This window comes from Pomacea canaliculata, linkage group LG9 (assembly GCF_003073045.1).
Source record: "Pomacea canaliculata isolate SZHN2017 linkage group LG9, ASM307304v1, whole genome shotgun sequence".
NCBI lineage: Eukaryota > Metazoa > Mollusca > Gastropoda > Architaenioglossa > Ampullariidae > Pomacea > Pomacea canaliculata.
In genome coordinates this window covers 9419021-9432179 of record NC_037598.1, presented here as the reverse complement: position 1 = coordinate 9432179, position 13159 = coordinate 9419021, and the positions used below count along the sequence as shown (strand labels likewise).

General features: G+C 40.8%; 1 protein-coding gene across 1 annotated transcript; it reads left to right on the top strand.

The window, feature by feature from the left end:
- Positions 1 to 3998: 3998 nt before the first annotated feature.
- Positions 3999 to 12753, top strand: LOC112572136 (chorion peroxidase-like). The gene is made up of 11 exons (XM_025251690.1): positions 3999 to 4211; positions 4686 to 4805; positions 6209 to 6332; positions 6607 to 6829; positions 7954 to 8266; positions 9013 to 9246; positions 9628 to 9810; positions 10337 to 10452; positions 10743 to 10911; positions 11435 to 11537; positions 11827 to 12753. The coding sequence occupies exons 4-10, from the start codon at positions 6723 to 6725 to the stop codon at positions 11465 to 11467; spliced, it is 1155 nt and encodes a 384-aa protein (XP_025107475.1). The 5' UTR covers positions 3999 to 4211; positions 4686 to 4805; positions 6209 to 6332; positions 6607 to 6722; the 3' UTR covers positions 11468 to 11537; positions 11827 to 12753.
- Positions 12754 to 13159: the final 406 nt, after the last annotated feature.

Below are 13159 nucleotides of genomic sequence, written 5' to 3'. Positions count from 1 at the left end.
TTAAATCGCTAGTCTCGAAGTACAAGTCGACTTTACGAAGTTTGGGCGAACTTCATCATCCTTCCCCTCAGTCGACACACCTGTCAGGAAGGCGTATCCTTTCCATAAAGGGTTGGAAAAGGTAATGCAGCGAGACGGAGAGGAAATAGACACTAACCTCTCAAAAACAGAATGCTAACCCAGAGAAAAGTGGGGTCTCGAACCCTTTACTCCCCAAACGGTCTAAAATAAGAAGACAGAGCACGACCTTTACCTTTTGTGGTTGTCTATCCACTTGTATGATTGCCTGCCGCCTTTGTATGATTGTCTATTGGCCTGTATGATCGCCAGTCTGTAAATTTTTTTTTAAGTCATTGTCTAACATTCCTCTACCTTTACTTATCTTTCTGTCATACTTGTAACAGGACAGCCTCTCCCAACTCTGCTAATGCTAGGACACCATTTTGTGCCTGTGCGGCTTCAATCATCCTTTGATCTGCACTAAACAACTGTCTCTTAAAGAATTGGCAGACAGGCGCCGACTCATGGGAGCATGATCTGGGAAAAGATGTTGGGGAGGGGCAGAGGTATTTTAAAAGGAGATGCAGCATCAACAGCCCCTGTTCTACCGTTAGACAAACGAGGCAAGTGCCCAGGGCGCCAGCAGTGAGCCGGCCCAAGGATGGTCTGCCTTTAGTTTTAAGCAAGGAATGATGTCAGGACATTGTGTAAATGTGTTCATGTAAATTACACCTGCATACTGTTTATTATTAATTTCACACTTCTAAACGTAGCATCGTTGCATCTTGTACACATTCCTCTAATGGCGAAAATATGTCGTTCAAGAATGCTCTGCTCGAACACGCATTCCTGTTAACCAGCAATGAGGACAGTAGCTCAAATAAAACATTAAAAAAAAATTGTCAAACTATAAAATGTTTTATTGCTATTATGCCATCGGATATCATCATATCATAATAAGATCGACAGATACATGATTTATTACCGAAAGCACACTTTGAACTACTACTATAAAGATGGTTCCTATCTGTGATGGTACCAGCTCACTCCTATAAACATCATTTTTTCCCCTTTGTTTTGTATTGTCATTTTCTCTCGCCTTTTTCCAGGTATTTCCTTCTTTCCCTCCCCTCCTCTTTTTGTGTTTTCCATGTCTTCAGAAGGAGTGTGCTTAGAGAGAAAAGTACCATTAACGGTATGAGTGAAAAGGAAATTCTTATACAAATGGTTGTCTCGAATAAAATCTCTGAAAACAAAACAATCTCACTATTCATGTAAATACACTTAGCGTTTGGAAAAATTCTTCAGAAAACCAGATGAATCCAGGACAACTAGTTTCTACAATTAATATATCTCATATTGTACTAAACACATTCTTCAGGTCAGGTGGTTCAAACAGAGGACACACATTAAAAGAAAGAGATTATTTTTACAGCTCAAGAAAAATGTGAAAATTGTGCACGTCCCTGATGAGTGTATATCAGACAGGCAATGCCATCATTAAGTGAAGCGCCAGAGGGCTTGATTATATCTACAGCTATGAAAATCATTATCATTATGTTACTGAAACCAATAATTTATATATTTTCAGTGTATAAATGTGTGTGTGTGTAAGAAAGAGAACTCGAACATTTTATTGACATCTGACCATTACTGCCAATATACAAAGATGAGCCCCTGTCCTCATATCCAAATGTACACTGTCATTCACTTGTTTGCACATAACAGAATAACAGAATTTTTACGCGAATTTGCCTGAGACAGACATCACAATCAAGCACATGCAGGGCTAGCAATGCTAGGAACATGAAGGAGCAAAGAAATAGTAAGATGGGAGAAGGAACGGTCAGGGTAGACATTGCATACTATAGGTATCTCCGAAAGAGATCGGAAAGTATGTGTCCCCGCTGTACGAAGAAACAGAGACAGGTCATTCCAGATTGGTGTTGGAGAATATATGGTGCTTATGGAGCTGTGTAAACTCGAGGAGGAAATCTTAATTACAGAGCCCGGTTTTTTTTTTTTTTCTTTTTTTTTTTTTTTTTAACTGGAAGGAGAACAATAAAAGTACAAGAAGGTCACGAACAAATAAAAGTGATTTAGTTTTAATGTGCAGAGTTCAAAGGTCATCGTGAGGCTGTGAGAAAGTGACTCATTCCTCCAGAGAATCTTTGATGAGCACGACAATCCCACCAGCTTGCCTAGGGTGATATTGCAGGATACATCCGGGTGTTATAGTTCAAACAGGTCAGTCTCATCGCCAGGAGGTTTTAACCAGGTTTCAGTAACGAACATTAATTAGATGGACATTGGATTCATGTATTGTCAAGCAGCACAGTTGTCTTTTTTTCTCTATAGAGACTATCGTACTTTTGAGATGAGCTAAATCTTCGAGTAAATCATGATTGATTCTATTGACAAATACTATTCACTCATCCATATCATGAAGTTTACGGTCCATATTGACAGTTGTCACAGTCAGCCTGTTCTCTAATACAGTCAGCCAAAATAAAGTTTGAACATTCAACTCTTCCTAAAAGACAAAAAGTCGGGGTTCCAATCCTGACCATGTTTTTTTTTTTTTTAAAAAAACTACGGATTTTCTTAACCAAAACTGCTATTGTCAGTAGCTTAATAAACTTATTTTTTAAAAAACACGAGAATGAAACTGGCAATGACGGTTAGACCAATCAGAGGGAACGTGCGTAATTCGAACAGTGTAGTTAGCAATCGGTTCGAATGAAGTTTTGTTTTTTATTCTACCAAGGTTGTCTACATACTGGGTCTAGATACTTTGAAGTTATGCCGACAGATCACGGATGTGCCTGAAGGTTTGTTCTTGGCAACCATGAGATATCAAAGCTTTGCACCGTTGAACAAAGGGCCCACCTCTAACGGTTTATTACGTCAGCCATGATTGCTTCATGAGATAGAACTTGTTTCTCCAGTATAAACTCTGAGCAATCAAAAGGGAGGACACACACATTTAAAAATCAAAGGATGAAAATGATGTCTGACAGAAGCTTCGGATGCTGTTTGGTCTTTTCACTCAAATTTTCTTTTTCAAGAGTTGGTGGAGGGAATGTGCTGGCAGGTCCCTCCAGATGTGCAAGTGGTTATCCTTCTATCACTGGCAGAGTTAAAGGGGTTAATGTTCTCAGATTGTCTTTGGTGACGTTCTCAGAATGCCGGTAGTGACATTTTCTCTGAGCCATACCTCGGTGCGTGTACATCACAAATTCAGCTTTACCTTTAGATGTTACCTTTCTTTGGTGTTGCGATGCACATACTCACAGTGAGCATAAAGTGCATAAAGTGCGAGGATTGTAATATATTTTGTCGTTTTCCTCATCAGATGTGTTGTGCATAATTTTGCTGGTTTTTTCCCTGCACTCTCGCTAGTCCGATGATAACATCTAAGGGCTTGTTACCAGTACAAGAAGGGAAGGCTGTTCTCGCCTCTCTCCCTCCCTTTCTCTCATTTCTCTCTATCTCGGCGTATAACAAGGCCGACTGCCATGATATAACCTTAATGGTTGACTGGACGTATGACATCTTTAAAGGCATGAACGTTCATTTGTAATGGACTGCTGACTCGGGTCACGTGGTCCAGGTCTCAGTGCTAGTGAGAGAAATCCACTGCATCATTTCGCTTGCACATGCACTCAGGCTAATCTGCTTCTACCTCTTAATGGTTCACTTCAACTTAAATTATGTTTTGTAAGCGCCTGTCGAACACAAAAAAAAAAAAATCAGTCAATTCGTTATTGCACGTGCGCACTGTACAAGAAAATATAAGCACGACCTGTGCCAAGCTCTTGGGTGACCTGGAACTTCTCAGTGAGAGAGTGAACGTGGGGACGGCTGTTCATTTACGGATGTTCCTGTCTGCAGGCCTGTTGGCCACCCAGTTCAAGCCAATCAGAAAGAGCTGTGCACACATCATCACCTAACCAGCCTCAGCGAACCGTGACTGATGCACTGACACTTCCTGAGGCGCCGGTGATGACGTGCTAAACATTCAAACGGCTGAGAGGCCCCAGGGCGGTCGCTGTTCAGGTTTAATCCTCAGACACTGGGACGGAGCCCAACAGTCAATCGTGCATCAAGGAGCGAAGTATGGGGTGCTTCCGAGCTCTCCAAGCCGTGCGGGCTTCCAATTCGAGGCTCCTGGTGGCCATCTTCTTGCTGACCCAGGTTGGCTGCTTCGTGTGAGTACGATCTGAAAATCTGAAAATCTGTGGTATTCTCTGTCCATTTATTTTATTGTCGTTGTATTTATTCTTCTCTGTCTTATTCTTGATATTTTTTATTATCCTTCTTTATCGCAATTTTTCTTCGTTGTCTTTTTTCTTTGTCTCATTAATGATCACATTTTTTTATTTTTCCTTTTTTCTGCAGTCAATTCTCGCAATTGCTATTTTCCCACTCTAGCCATGTCTTCATCACGTGTCTGTCGCTGAGTCAGAATGAGTCACTATACTTTTTTATTGTTAAAAAAATAGTCGTAAATTAAAATTCAAACATTTAAAATCGTTAAGAGTAAAGGAGGCGCTAGATCCTCAAGTAACAGCTGTTTTAAATAAGTAATAAAATCATATAAAGTAAACTTGATCACTGATCTCTTGAACTAATTTTAATTTCGATGTGATATCACTCTTTCCGTTGTCATTAATATTTTTCAGTGGCTATGTTCGACGAGAAAGGGAGTACAAATTATGTGGCACCTATCCTTTACTGTTGTTCCCTCACATAACTGAACAGATTTCTGGAGGCATGGACCTGTTGGCTAAAAGTCCAGACAGGTGAGTTTGCTGTTGTTATTTTGCATTTCTCTCATTCTGTGTTCTGCCACTCTCTTCTCTCTCTTTCTCGATTATCCCCGCCAAAAACCTGTGCAGTGTATCAGCAATTATCATTGTTGTCCATCTTGACTCGTTTATCTGATCACCAGCTACATCGTCCCGCAGGTAATGGTATTGGGGTGGGAGAGTAGACATGGAGAGACGCAGCAGCTGACGACCGCCACGTGGCTGTCTTGCGAATGAGCAGGTCCTGCATGGAACAACCAGTTCACTCCTTTGTGTCTGCCATCCAGCTCATCTTCTGGAAACGGAAGTACGGTGGTTGTTAAGGATTTTCAGGAAGACAATGCAAGACAAGTAAAACATGTATGCCAACCTGTCTTGGTGAGGATCTTTATTGGTCACTTTTGCTGTCCCTCGTGTCATGCCTTCATCTATTTTCCAGCAGTGCTCCTTCAAAGTTGCTCTTCTTCTATTTCTTCAACGCCCTCCTCGGGTCACAAAAATCTCAGACATCATTCGTGACCAAGGGTTGTTCCTTCTTCTGCCTTCCTTGCGCCTCTTTGGCTGTTGTAAGCAGAACCTTATTGAGGTTTCCGGCGATGGGTGTCTACATCACTCTCAACCATGCTAAGGGAGGCAAATTTAACTCCAGGGTGGGCACTGAAGATTTCCGCAGAGTTTGAGTCTTTCAGCTTCTTTAGTCAAGTAAATTCGGGGACTGGTTGAATGGTGGTTTTTCTTTCAGCTCGTTTAAGACAAGACTGTAAATGTATCAATCTTTCCACGTAGCATGCACTTGACACATATACCATGATTCAGGCCCGCCGTGTCTTGAAGATTATACAGATAACACTGTCTAGACTAGTATATCTTTCTGATTTATTTGTTCCAGTGCTGATATCTATCCATATTTCATTTTGTACCAGTATTTTTATCAACGTTCTCAGCATTAAAGTCAATTTTCGGAAATTGTTGTTTATACATATTTCATCTCGAGCCTTAAAAAAGTACCTTAAACCGTTATATTCTAACACATGTAGGTCACTGTGTCAAGTGGTTTATGTAACCTGATGTAGCCTCGGGTCTGATTAATACGCAAAACTATTCAGGACCTGCCCTGGCGATCGTACTAGTAGTTGGGGGCCGGATGCAAGACATCGGCCTAGGTTATCATCTGTCCATCTTTACCCTGTTTCCAGCGACTCTTACATGTAGCTTCCTCTGAGATACCCTCTAGCTTCCATTGATGTGTCGTCTAGTTTCTTCTGATGGTACCCTTAGGTTTTATCACTGACCCAAGAAATTTGTTTGATGATGAAATAAGTAGCTGACGGACGTGTCTGTAATGATCTCGAGGTCTTCTCGTACACAATGAGTATTCCCGAGATGTTCGTCCGCAGGATTGCAGCAAAAGGACACCGGAGGAAGAACGTTATCGGACCTACGACGGTACATGTAACAATCCCGGCAACCGTGGTGCCACCTTCTCCATCATCAAGCGCCTTATCCCGCCAGCATACCACGGTCAGTCCTTCTGGATTTCTATAAATATATTTTGATAGATCGTTGACCATACTTCTGACTATAAACGCAAAAATTTTCAACTTAAAACTTGAAAATTCTACGTAAGATATATATATATACAGAGAGATGATATATGTTTTACTTTGTCGAAAATGGTTAGCCACTTGGATAATCATATAGTCAATTTCGTCAATTCTTATTGTCATATAATTCTCACTAAAATCTGCAAAGTGAAATAAGCAAAGAAGGAAGCATACTCGTTGGATTCCAACAGGTGTCGACGGTCCTCGCCAAATCGGGAAAGATTTCAAACGGTTGCCTAGCCCTCGTCTGGTGACCACCACTGTTCACAAGCCAAAAGAACTTGGCAGTGAGTGGACACTGCTGTCCATGCAGATCGGTCAGTTTCTTGACCACGACATCAGCGCCATCGCGGTGCCCACCCAGGAAAACAAGCCCTTCAAGTGTTGTGGGGTACCAGCCAACGAAAGACACGAGTGAGTAGAAACAACATCCAGGGACAGTGACAAACACAGCGACTTGCATTTGTGTCAAAAAAACATATCTCTTTGGCTTGAGAGAATTTGACAGAGAGAAAGAGGCAGAAACACACTTTTACCTGGCTGTGACAGTTCTAAGCTAGTCAGCTGATTCATTCTGAAGAAAACGAGAAGGAATCACAGACAATGAACCAAGAGAGACAATTAAACACTTAAGCGCGCATACGGACATTAGTACACAAGCATAGATATATATATAGCACTCTATGTGCATTATATACATGAATTACATTGCGTGTAATGTACGAGCAGGAGGTACTCCATGTCGCGGTACACATCAAGGGACACAATTTAAGGGGAAATAACTATTGCGGTGGTACTGGCTTAGACCACAGACTATAAATAACATTATAAATAATAATATTTATAGTCTTCTTTTTATCTCGCACGCACGCACGCACGCACACACGCACGCACGCAACCACACAGCCCATGTGTAATTTTGTTTTACTAGTCTTTTGTCTATTTTTTTAGTTTGAAACTACCGATCACATTTTCCAAAGCAAAATTTACCAAACCTTCCAGGACATCACCGTACACAAAAGAACTATTTCAGTCAAACTTAAATTACAGCGTTGTAAAAATTTGCATTTTGTAACAGAGAAATGGGGCAGGTTTTTTTTTTTTTTTTTTTTTTTTTTTTTTTTTTTTTTTGTTTTTTTTTTGCATAGACTGTTTCGGTTCGTTTCATTTGGAGCCATTGGTAACATCTTAGAAGGGAAAACTATTAACAATAATCGTGCTCCGGAGTGAGATATACAACCAAATAAAGACTGCGACTTTGACGAAGACAGAAGACAGAAGCAACATTTCTACTACTTTTTCATAACCCTGAAAACTTTTGTATGATTCTCAACCAGAACCTCGCCCCCACCCTCATCCACCCACGCACCGCCCACTCCCCCCAACAAATCGACACACTAAGATTGATAATTAGATTGCTATAATATATTCAAAATAAAAACTATACTCCGAAAAATTTGCAATAATACAGCTGGTACAGTTATAATCTTGATTTCCATTTATCATCCTGCATAGTATTTATTTTGATGTTTACACAGGGAGTGTTACCCAATCGACGTCCCAGCTGATGACTCCACCTTCAACAAATGCATAGAGTTCATTCGCTCGGAGCCTGCGCGCTACAAAAACGGTTCCGTCATGTACCCTCGTCGTCACGAGAACGTCATCACCTCCTTCATCGACGCCTCCATGATCTACGGCAGCGACCTGGCCACGGTGCGCAAGCTGCGCGACAAGGACGGCAAAGGGGCGCTACTCAAGACGTCGTTTTACAAAGGGAGAGAACGCCTACCCAGAGGGGACCCGAATCTTGCGTCAGCGAAACCCCCGACCGCTACTGCGCCATGGCTGGTAGGTCTGCACCGCTGTGTTCTGGGTATGAGGGGTATGTGGGTATGTAGATTTTTAATGAGCTAACCGTTCCTTTGAACACACACGTCAAAGTTCTAAGGGCATGACCTTTAAATTATGAAACCCCCTTTCCGGATGTAAACATGAGGATCACAGCTGTATACTGATACGGGTGATTGGTGCATGACCTTTATGATGATGAATGATGATGATGATGATGATTAAAAGCGTTTCCACTTAGTGACAATATGATGATGAGGAGGAAGAGGAGGAGGATCATAATGATGATGTTGATTTTCCATCCAACTCTTCCCTTATACCCTTTCGTCCCTTTCCTCCATCTATCACACCACACTACAGGGTGAAATCGTCTTTATGTTGAAGCACTTTTCCCTCTCAGCCCATTTGCTGTGCAGGTGACGACAGGGTCAACACACAGCCAGGTCTGACAGCCGTCCAGACAGCCTTCCACCTGGAACACAACCGTCTTGCGCGGAAGCTAGTGGCCGAAATCTTGGCGTACCAAGGTTATCGAAACACACCTCTTAGATGTCGCCGCTTACCTGGACACTGAGCCCCTTCCAGCGCTGGAGAAACTGTTCCAGGTAAACATGATGATGGGATCAGGTGAGAAGACTAGAAAAAGAAGAAAATATTAACAATGACGATAAGTTTAAAGAAGAGAAGGGAGAACAGCGACAAGATGTTAAAAGATAGTTTAGAGCCCTCGTTTGTTTTTGTTCTAGACAGTGCGAAAAATCATAATCGCCATCTGGCAAAACACCGTCTACGGCTCATTCCTGCCTGTCATCTTGGGGCCAAAGACCATGGACAAGTACAAGCTGTGGACCGGCAAGAGGATGCAGTTTGACCCCAATGTTGACCCCTCCCTTGAGAACGCCTTCGCTACAGCTGCCTACCGCTTTGGCCACTCCCTGGTGTCCAACCTCTTGCGCATTGACAAGGATTACTTCCTGAAAGTATGCACATCCGGTCTGTCCGCCTTCTGCTTAAAAATTAATCTTCGTCTCTCTTTGCGCGCTCTCTCTCTCTCACATATCATACATACCTACATTTAAGAAAGAAATCAAATACTGGTTGAACACCAGTCCACACTAATTCAAGTATTGCGTGCCTGCATTTTTGTGTTTGTGCATGTGTGGAAGCATATATATTTTCATGAGAATGCGTGTTTGCTTTTGTTAACTAGTGGACAGATAAGATAGCTCGGGGGCAGATAAAAAAACAAATAGTAATCCATCCCATCAGCAGACAAATGACAACACGAGATACATTCGTACAACCTTCTCAGACTAACCAACAGATGGTATTCAACACATTATTTGACTTTTTGTGTTCAGGATGTCTTCAGTGATTCTACTCACATTCGTGAAAACTTCGAGTTGATGTGTCATGGTCTGGTCAGCTGGAGAAACCCTGCCGAGGATTTCGACCCCTTAGTGGTCGACAGTCTCACTAATCACCTTTTTGAAAACAAAAAAAAGAACAGGCCTGGCCTTGACCTCTCCTCCATCAACATTCAGGTAAGATGGTGTGACAGATGAAGGTAATACTGATTCATGTAGGCCAGTGAGATTAATTTGTACCGTGCAGGCAGAAGAAGATAAAATGTACACAGAGTAAGGCAAGAACTGTGAAGGCAGAGGAAGGTAACTCTTTACAGCTAGTTGAAACGAGGGCTGCACCCCCAAGTGGAGACAAGAGGAGTTAGTTTCAATAGTTGTACTTTCAAGAAGAGTCTGTACAGCCTATCTGGGTGTGGAATCCCAAAGCCTTGCGCCATCCCCTCAGGCTTCTGTGTACTACTGTAGTCTCTTCATCAACAAATGTTTGCGACAAGATTTTGTAACCAATTTTTCCACCATGAGATGTCTCTAATGGAGTAAAACAAACAAAAAACCCATAGGTCTTAGTCAGATCCTTAGAACATAACTACTGGTGCGCTAAAACTGTGCGCAATTTTTATAGAGGTGTCAAATAGAAAATATCTAGTAAAAAACATTCATAAAAATTTGTGTTCTAAGTTTTCAAGAATTTTCGTTGAAACAGCGAGGACGAGACCACGGGACGGCAGGCATCAACGAATATCGCAAGTACTTTGGGAAAAAGCCCTATGTCAACTTTAACCAGCTCAACTCCGCTGTCGAACTCAGAAGCATCTACAGGCAAGTATACCGGGTGGCCTTTCTTTGTATTTCATCTGCTAATGTCATGAACCAGAAGTTTCTGGTTAAAACTCTTCTGTCCCTATTCACGGTGGGAAAACTAATTCCCTCCGGAAGAGGGGAGAGAGAGAGGAATACAAACAGAATACAACAGAACATGCTTGCAAGGACCACATTTTAGCACACACATCCATTGGCTTACATTTGGTGACCTCAAGGTGTAGTACTGATCATGGGTGTGTCGTGCCACCCGTCCTTGAACTCTGCTCTTGTCTTACGCTTGTCGCCAGCCACCCGGACGACATCGATCTCTTCACTGGCGGCCTGTGCGAGAACAGAACGGAGGGAGCATTCGTCGGTGAGACCTTTGCTGAGATCCTGGGCATGCAGTTCCACGATCTGAAATATGGGACAAGTATTTCTTTGAAACCAACGATAGACGTTATGGACATTCGACAGGTAAGAATACTTTCTGGTCGCAACAGTTCCGAGTCAGCTCATAACACTCTGATAGGGCTTCCTGTTGTTGTTGTTGGTTGTTGTTGTTGGTCCTTCCTCCTTCTCCATTATTATTATCAATCATCATCATCAATTATCATCATCATCATCTCGTTCCCTAAGTCTACCTTCTCGTTTGCATATTGTTAACTATTTAAACGCCAATCTCCCTCACTGAAAGAGTGTGCATCCCATAATTTATCGCACGATTAGCTGATCATTTAATCTTTAACTTTAGTTCCGGGTCACATTAGACACGATTAAGCCTCAAAAGGTGATATCAATTTGTTCCCTCATGTATTCGCCGATTTTATTATAAAACGGATGCACAGTCAAGAGCAGTAAACTCAAATCAAAACGTCTGCTTCCATTTATTATTAGTTCTCATGAAAACTGTTTTTATAACAAAATACAATGCGTATCTTTGATATTTTCTTCTGCAAGTGTTTCCTGATTTGAACTTATCTTCGCAATTGTCTTACAGAGCAGCTCTTTGCCATTTCTGAATACTCACTGAGTAAGCTGATATGTGTGAATGGACAGTTGGATTTTATTCAAAAGAATCCATTCTTCCACCCACAAGTCGAGTAAGTATATATGCAACTTGTTCAATTTTTGTTGCATTTGTTTGCTAGGTGTGGACGTTTTCATTAAATTAGAATTCGTCCCACGTGTAAAAAAAATTTGGCGATTTTGTTTTTCATCCTGACTTTTGATATTTGTTCATCACTTTTAGAAAACTATTTTTAAGCAATGAAATTTGATTTTTCAAATGCTAAATATTTCTCAGAATATTCTTGTGATTTCAAGCTGTTTTTCAAAACTCGTGAAGACTCAACCCTAATGTTTTCTAATTTCTCATTTCCTCTGTTTCAGACTCAACCCTATTGTGTCCTGCAAAGATCTGAAGGACATCGATCTCTACCCCTGGGTATCGGAGTTCCACACATACTAAAGGCCATGCCATTTTATTCCCTGATTGGAAATGGGCAAAGAAAATATGTTGTCTTAATTTAAATGGTCGAAATAAAACTGTTTACTTTGAGCCTGCTAGACGTTCGGTTTGATAACCAGTCTAGATAATGAATTTGAAGCTTTTATCATTGTTGACACAAAAATTTGAATTGTCCAAGCAAATTATCTCGCATAGAGAAATTATTTTTTTCATCTTAATATTCTAAAAGTGCAAGACCTTCCACCTAGTGATTTCTGCAAAGTTATAGTTTGTATTCTCTTACAAGCCGCTTTTACATAGTTTTTCTCTTTTTTCACTCCTTACTAAGAGGAAAATAGCCATTATCTTGCAACTTCGTCTATTTTCTGAGCAACTTTATGCAAATATAAAAGCTCAAGTCTCAACCATATGTCATCTTTTTCTGACTTCCTTTAGTCTGCTACCTTAGAAAAAATATTGAAATCAGAAAGAACTTCGTCCAGAAATGTGTGCAGTTCAGATGATACAGGAACACGAAAAATAATTTCTTTAAAACAGATTGAAAAATTATCTGAAAGAATCTATCAGCAGGAATAACTAGCCCAAGAACAACTTTATAAATGCTTCTAGTAAGAAACTGGGCTCACATTTCTTTAATAAGACTTGAATCTCTAGAATGCTGCAATTAAATACAAGGCAAAATTGGAAATATATAGTAGCCTTATTTGTTCGTAGAGCTTTGTAGGTGAATGAATTTCTGATGAAACTGGTCGTCAGTATCTTTAATCCCAAAAGAATTTTATTAGTTTGCTTGTAAGGATTAAGCAAAGACATACTTTAGAAAAAATATATATTACAGTGGAAAGGTGTGTGCGTGTGTTGTTTTAACTGTTGCATGCATGGGTAGGTGCGCATACATAGGTACATACATATACATATTTACAAACAGGCATATACGCATCCATACATTGTAATATACACAACACGACAAAGTATACAAACAACTCATTTTGGCATCTGGTCTATTCTCAGGATGAACTACATTTCTGTATTACCAGGATTAGTTACATGGTAATTTTGCTGTGAGACTATGTCAAGAAAGAACAAAATGTAGTCTTCACTGCATACACAAGGGAACATGATTTGCGAACACAGCTGACCACATCCAGTGATTGTAAAACAACAGGAAACAATAAACACAAAAAATAATGATTCATCTCTGACGATTCTACCCGCTAGATAACAGGTTTGATGCGCTTCACAAAAAAACAAAAA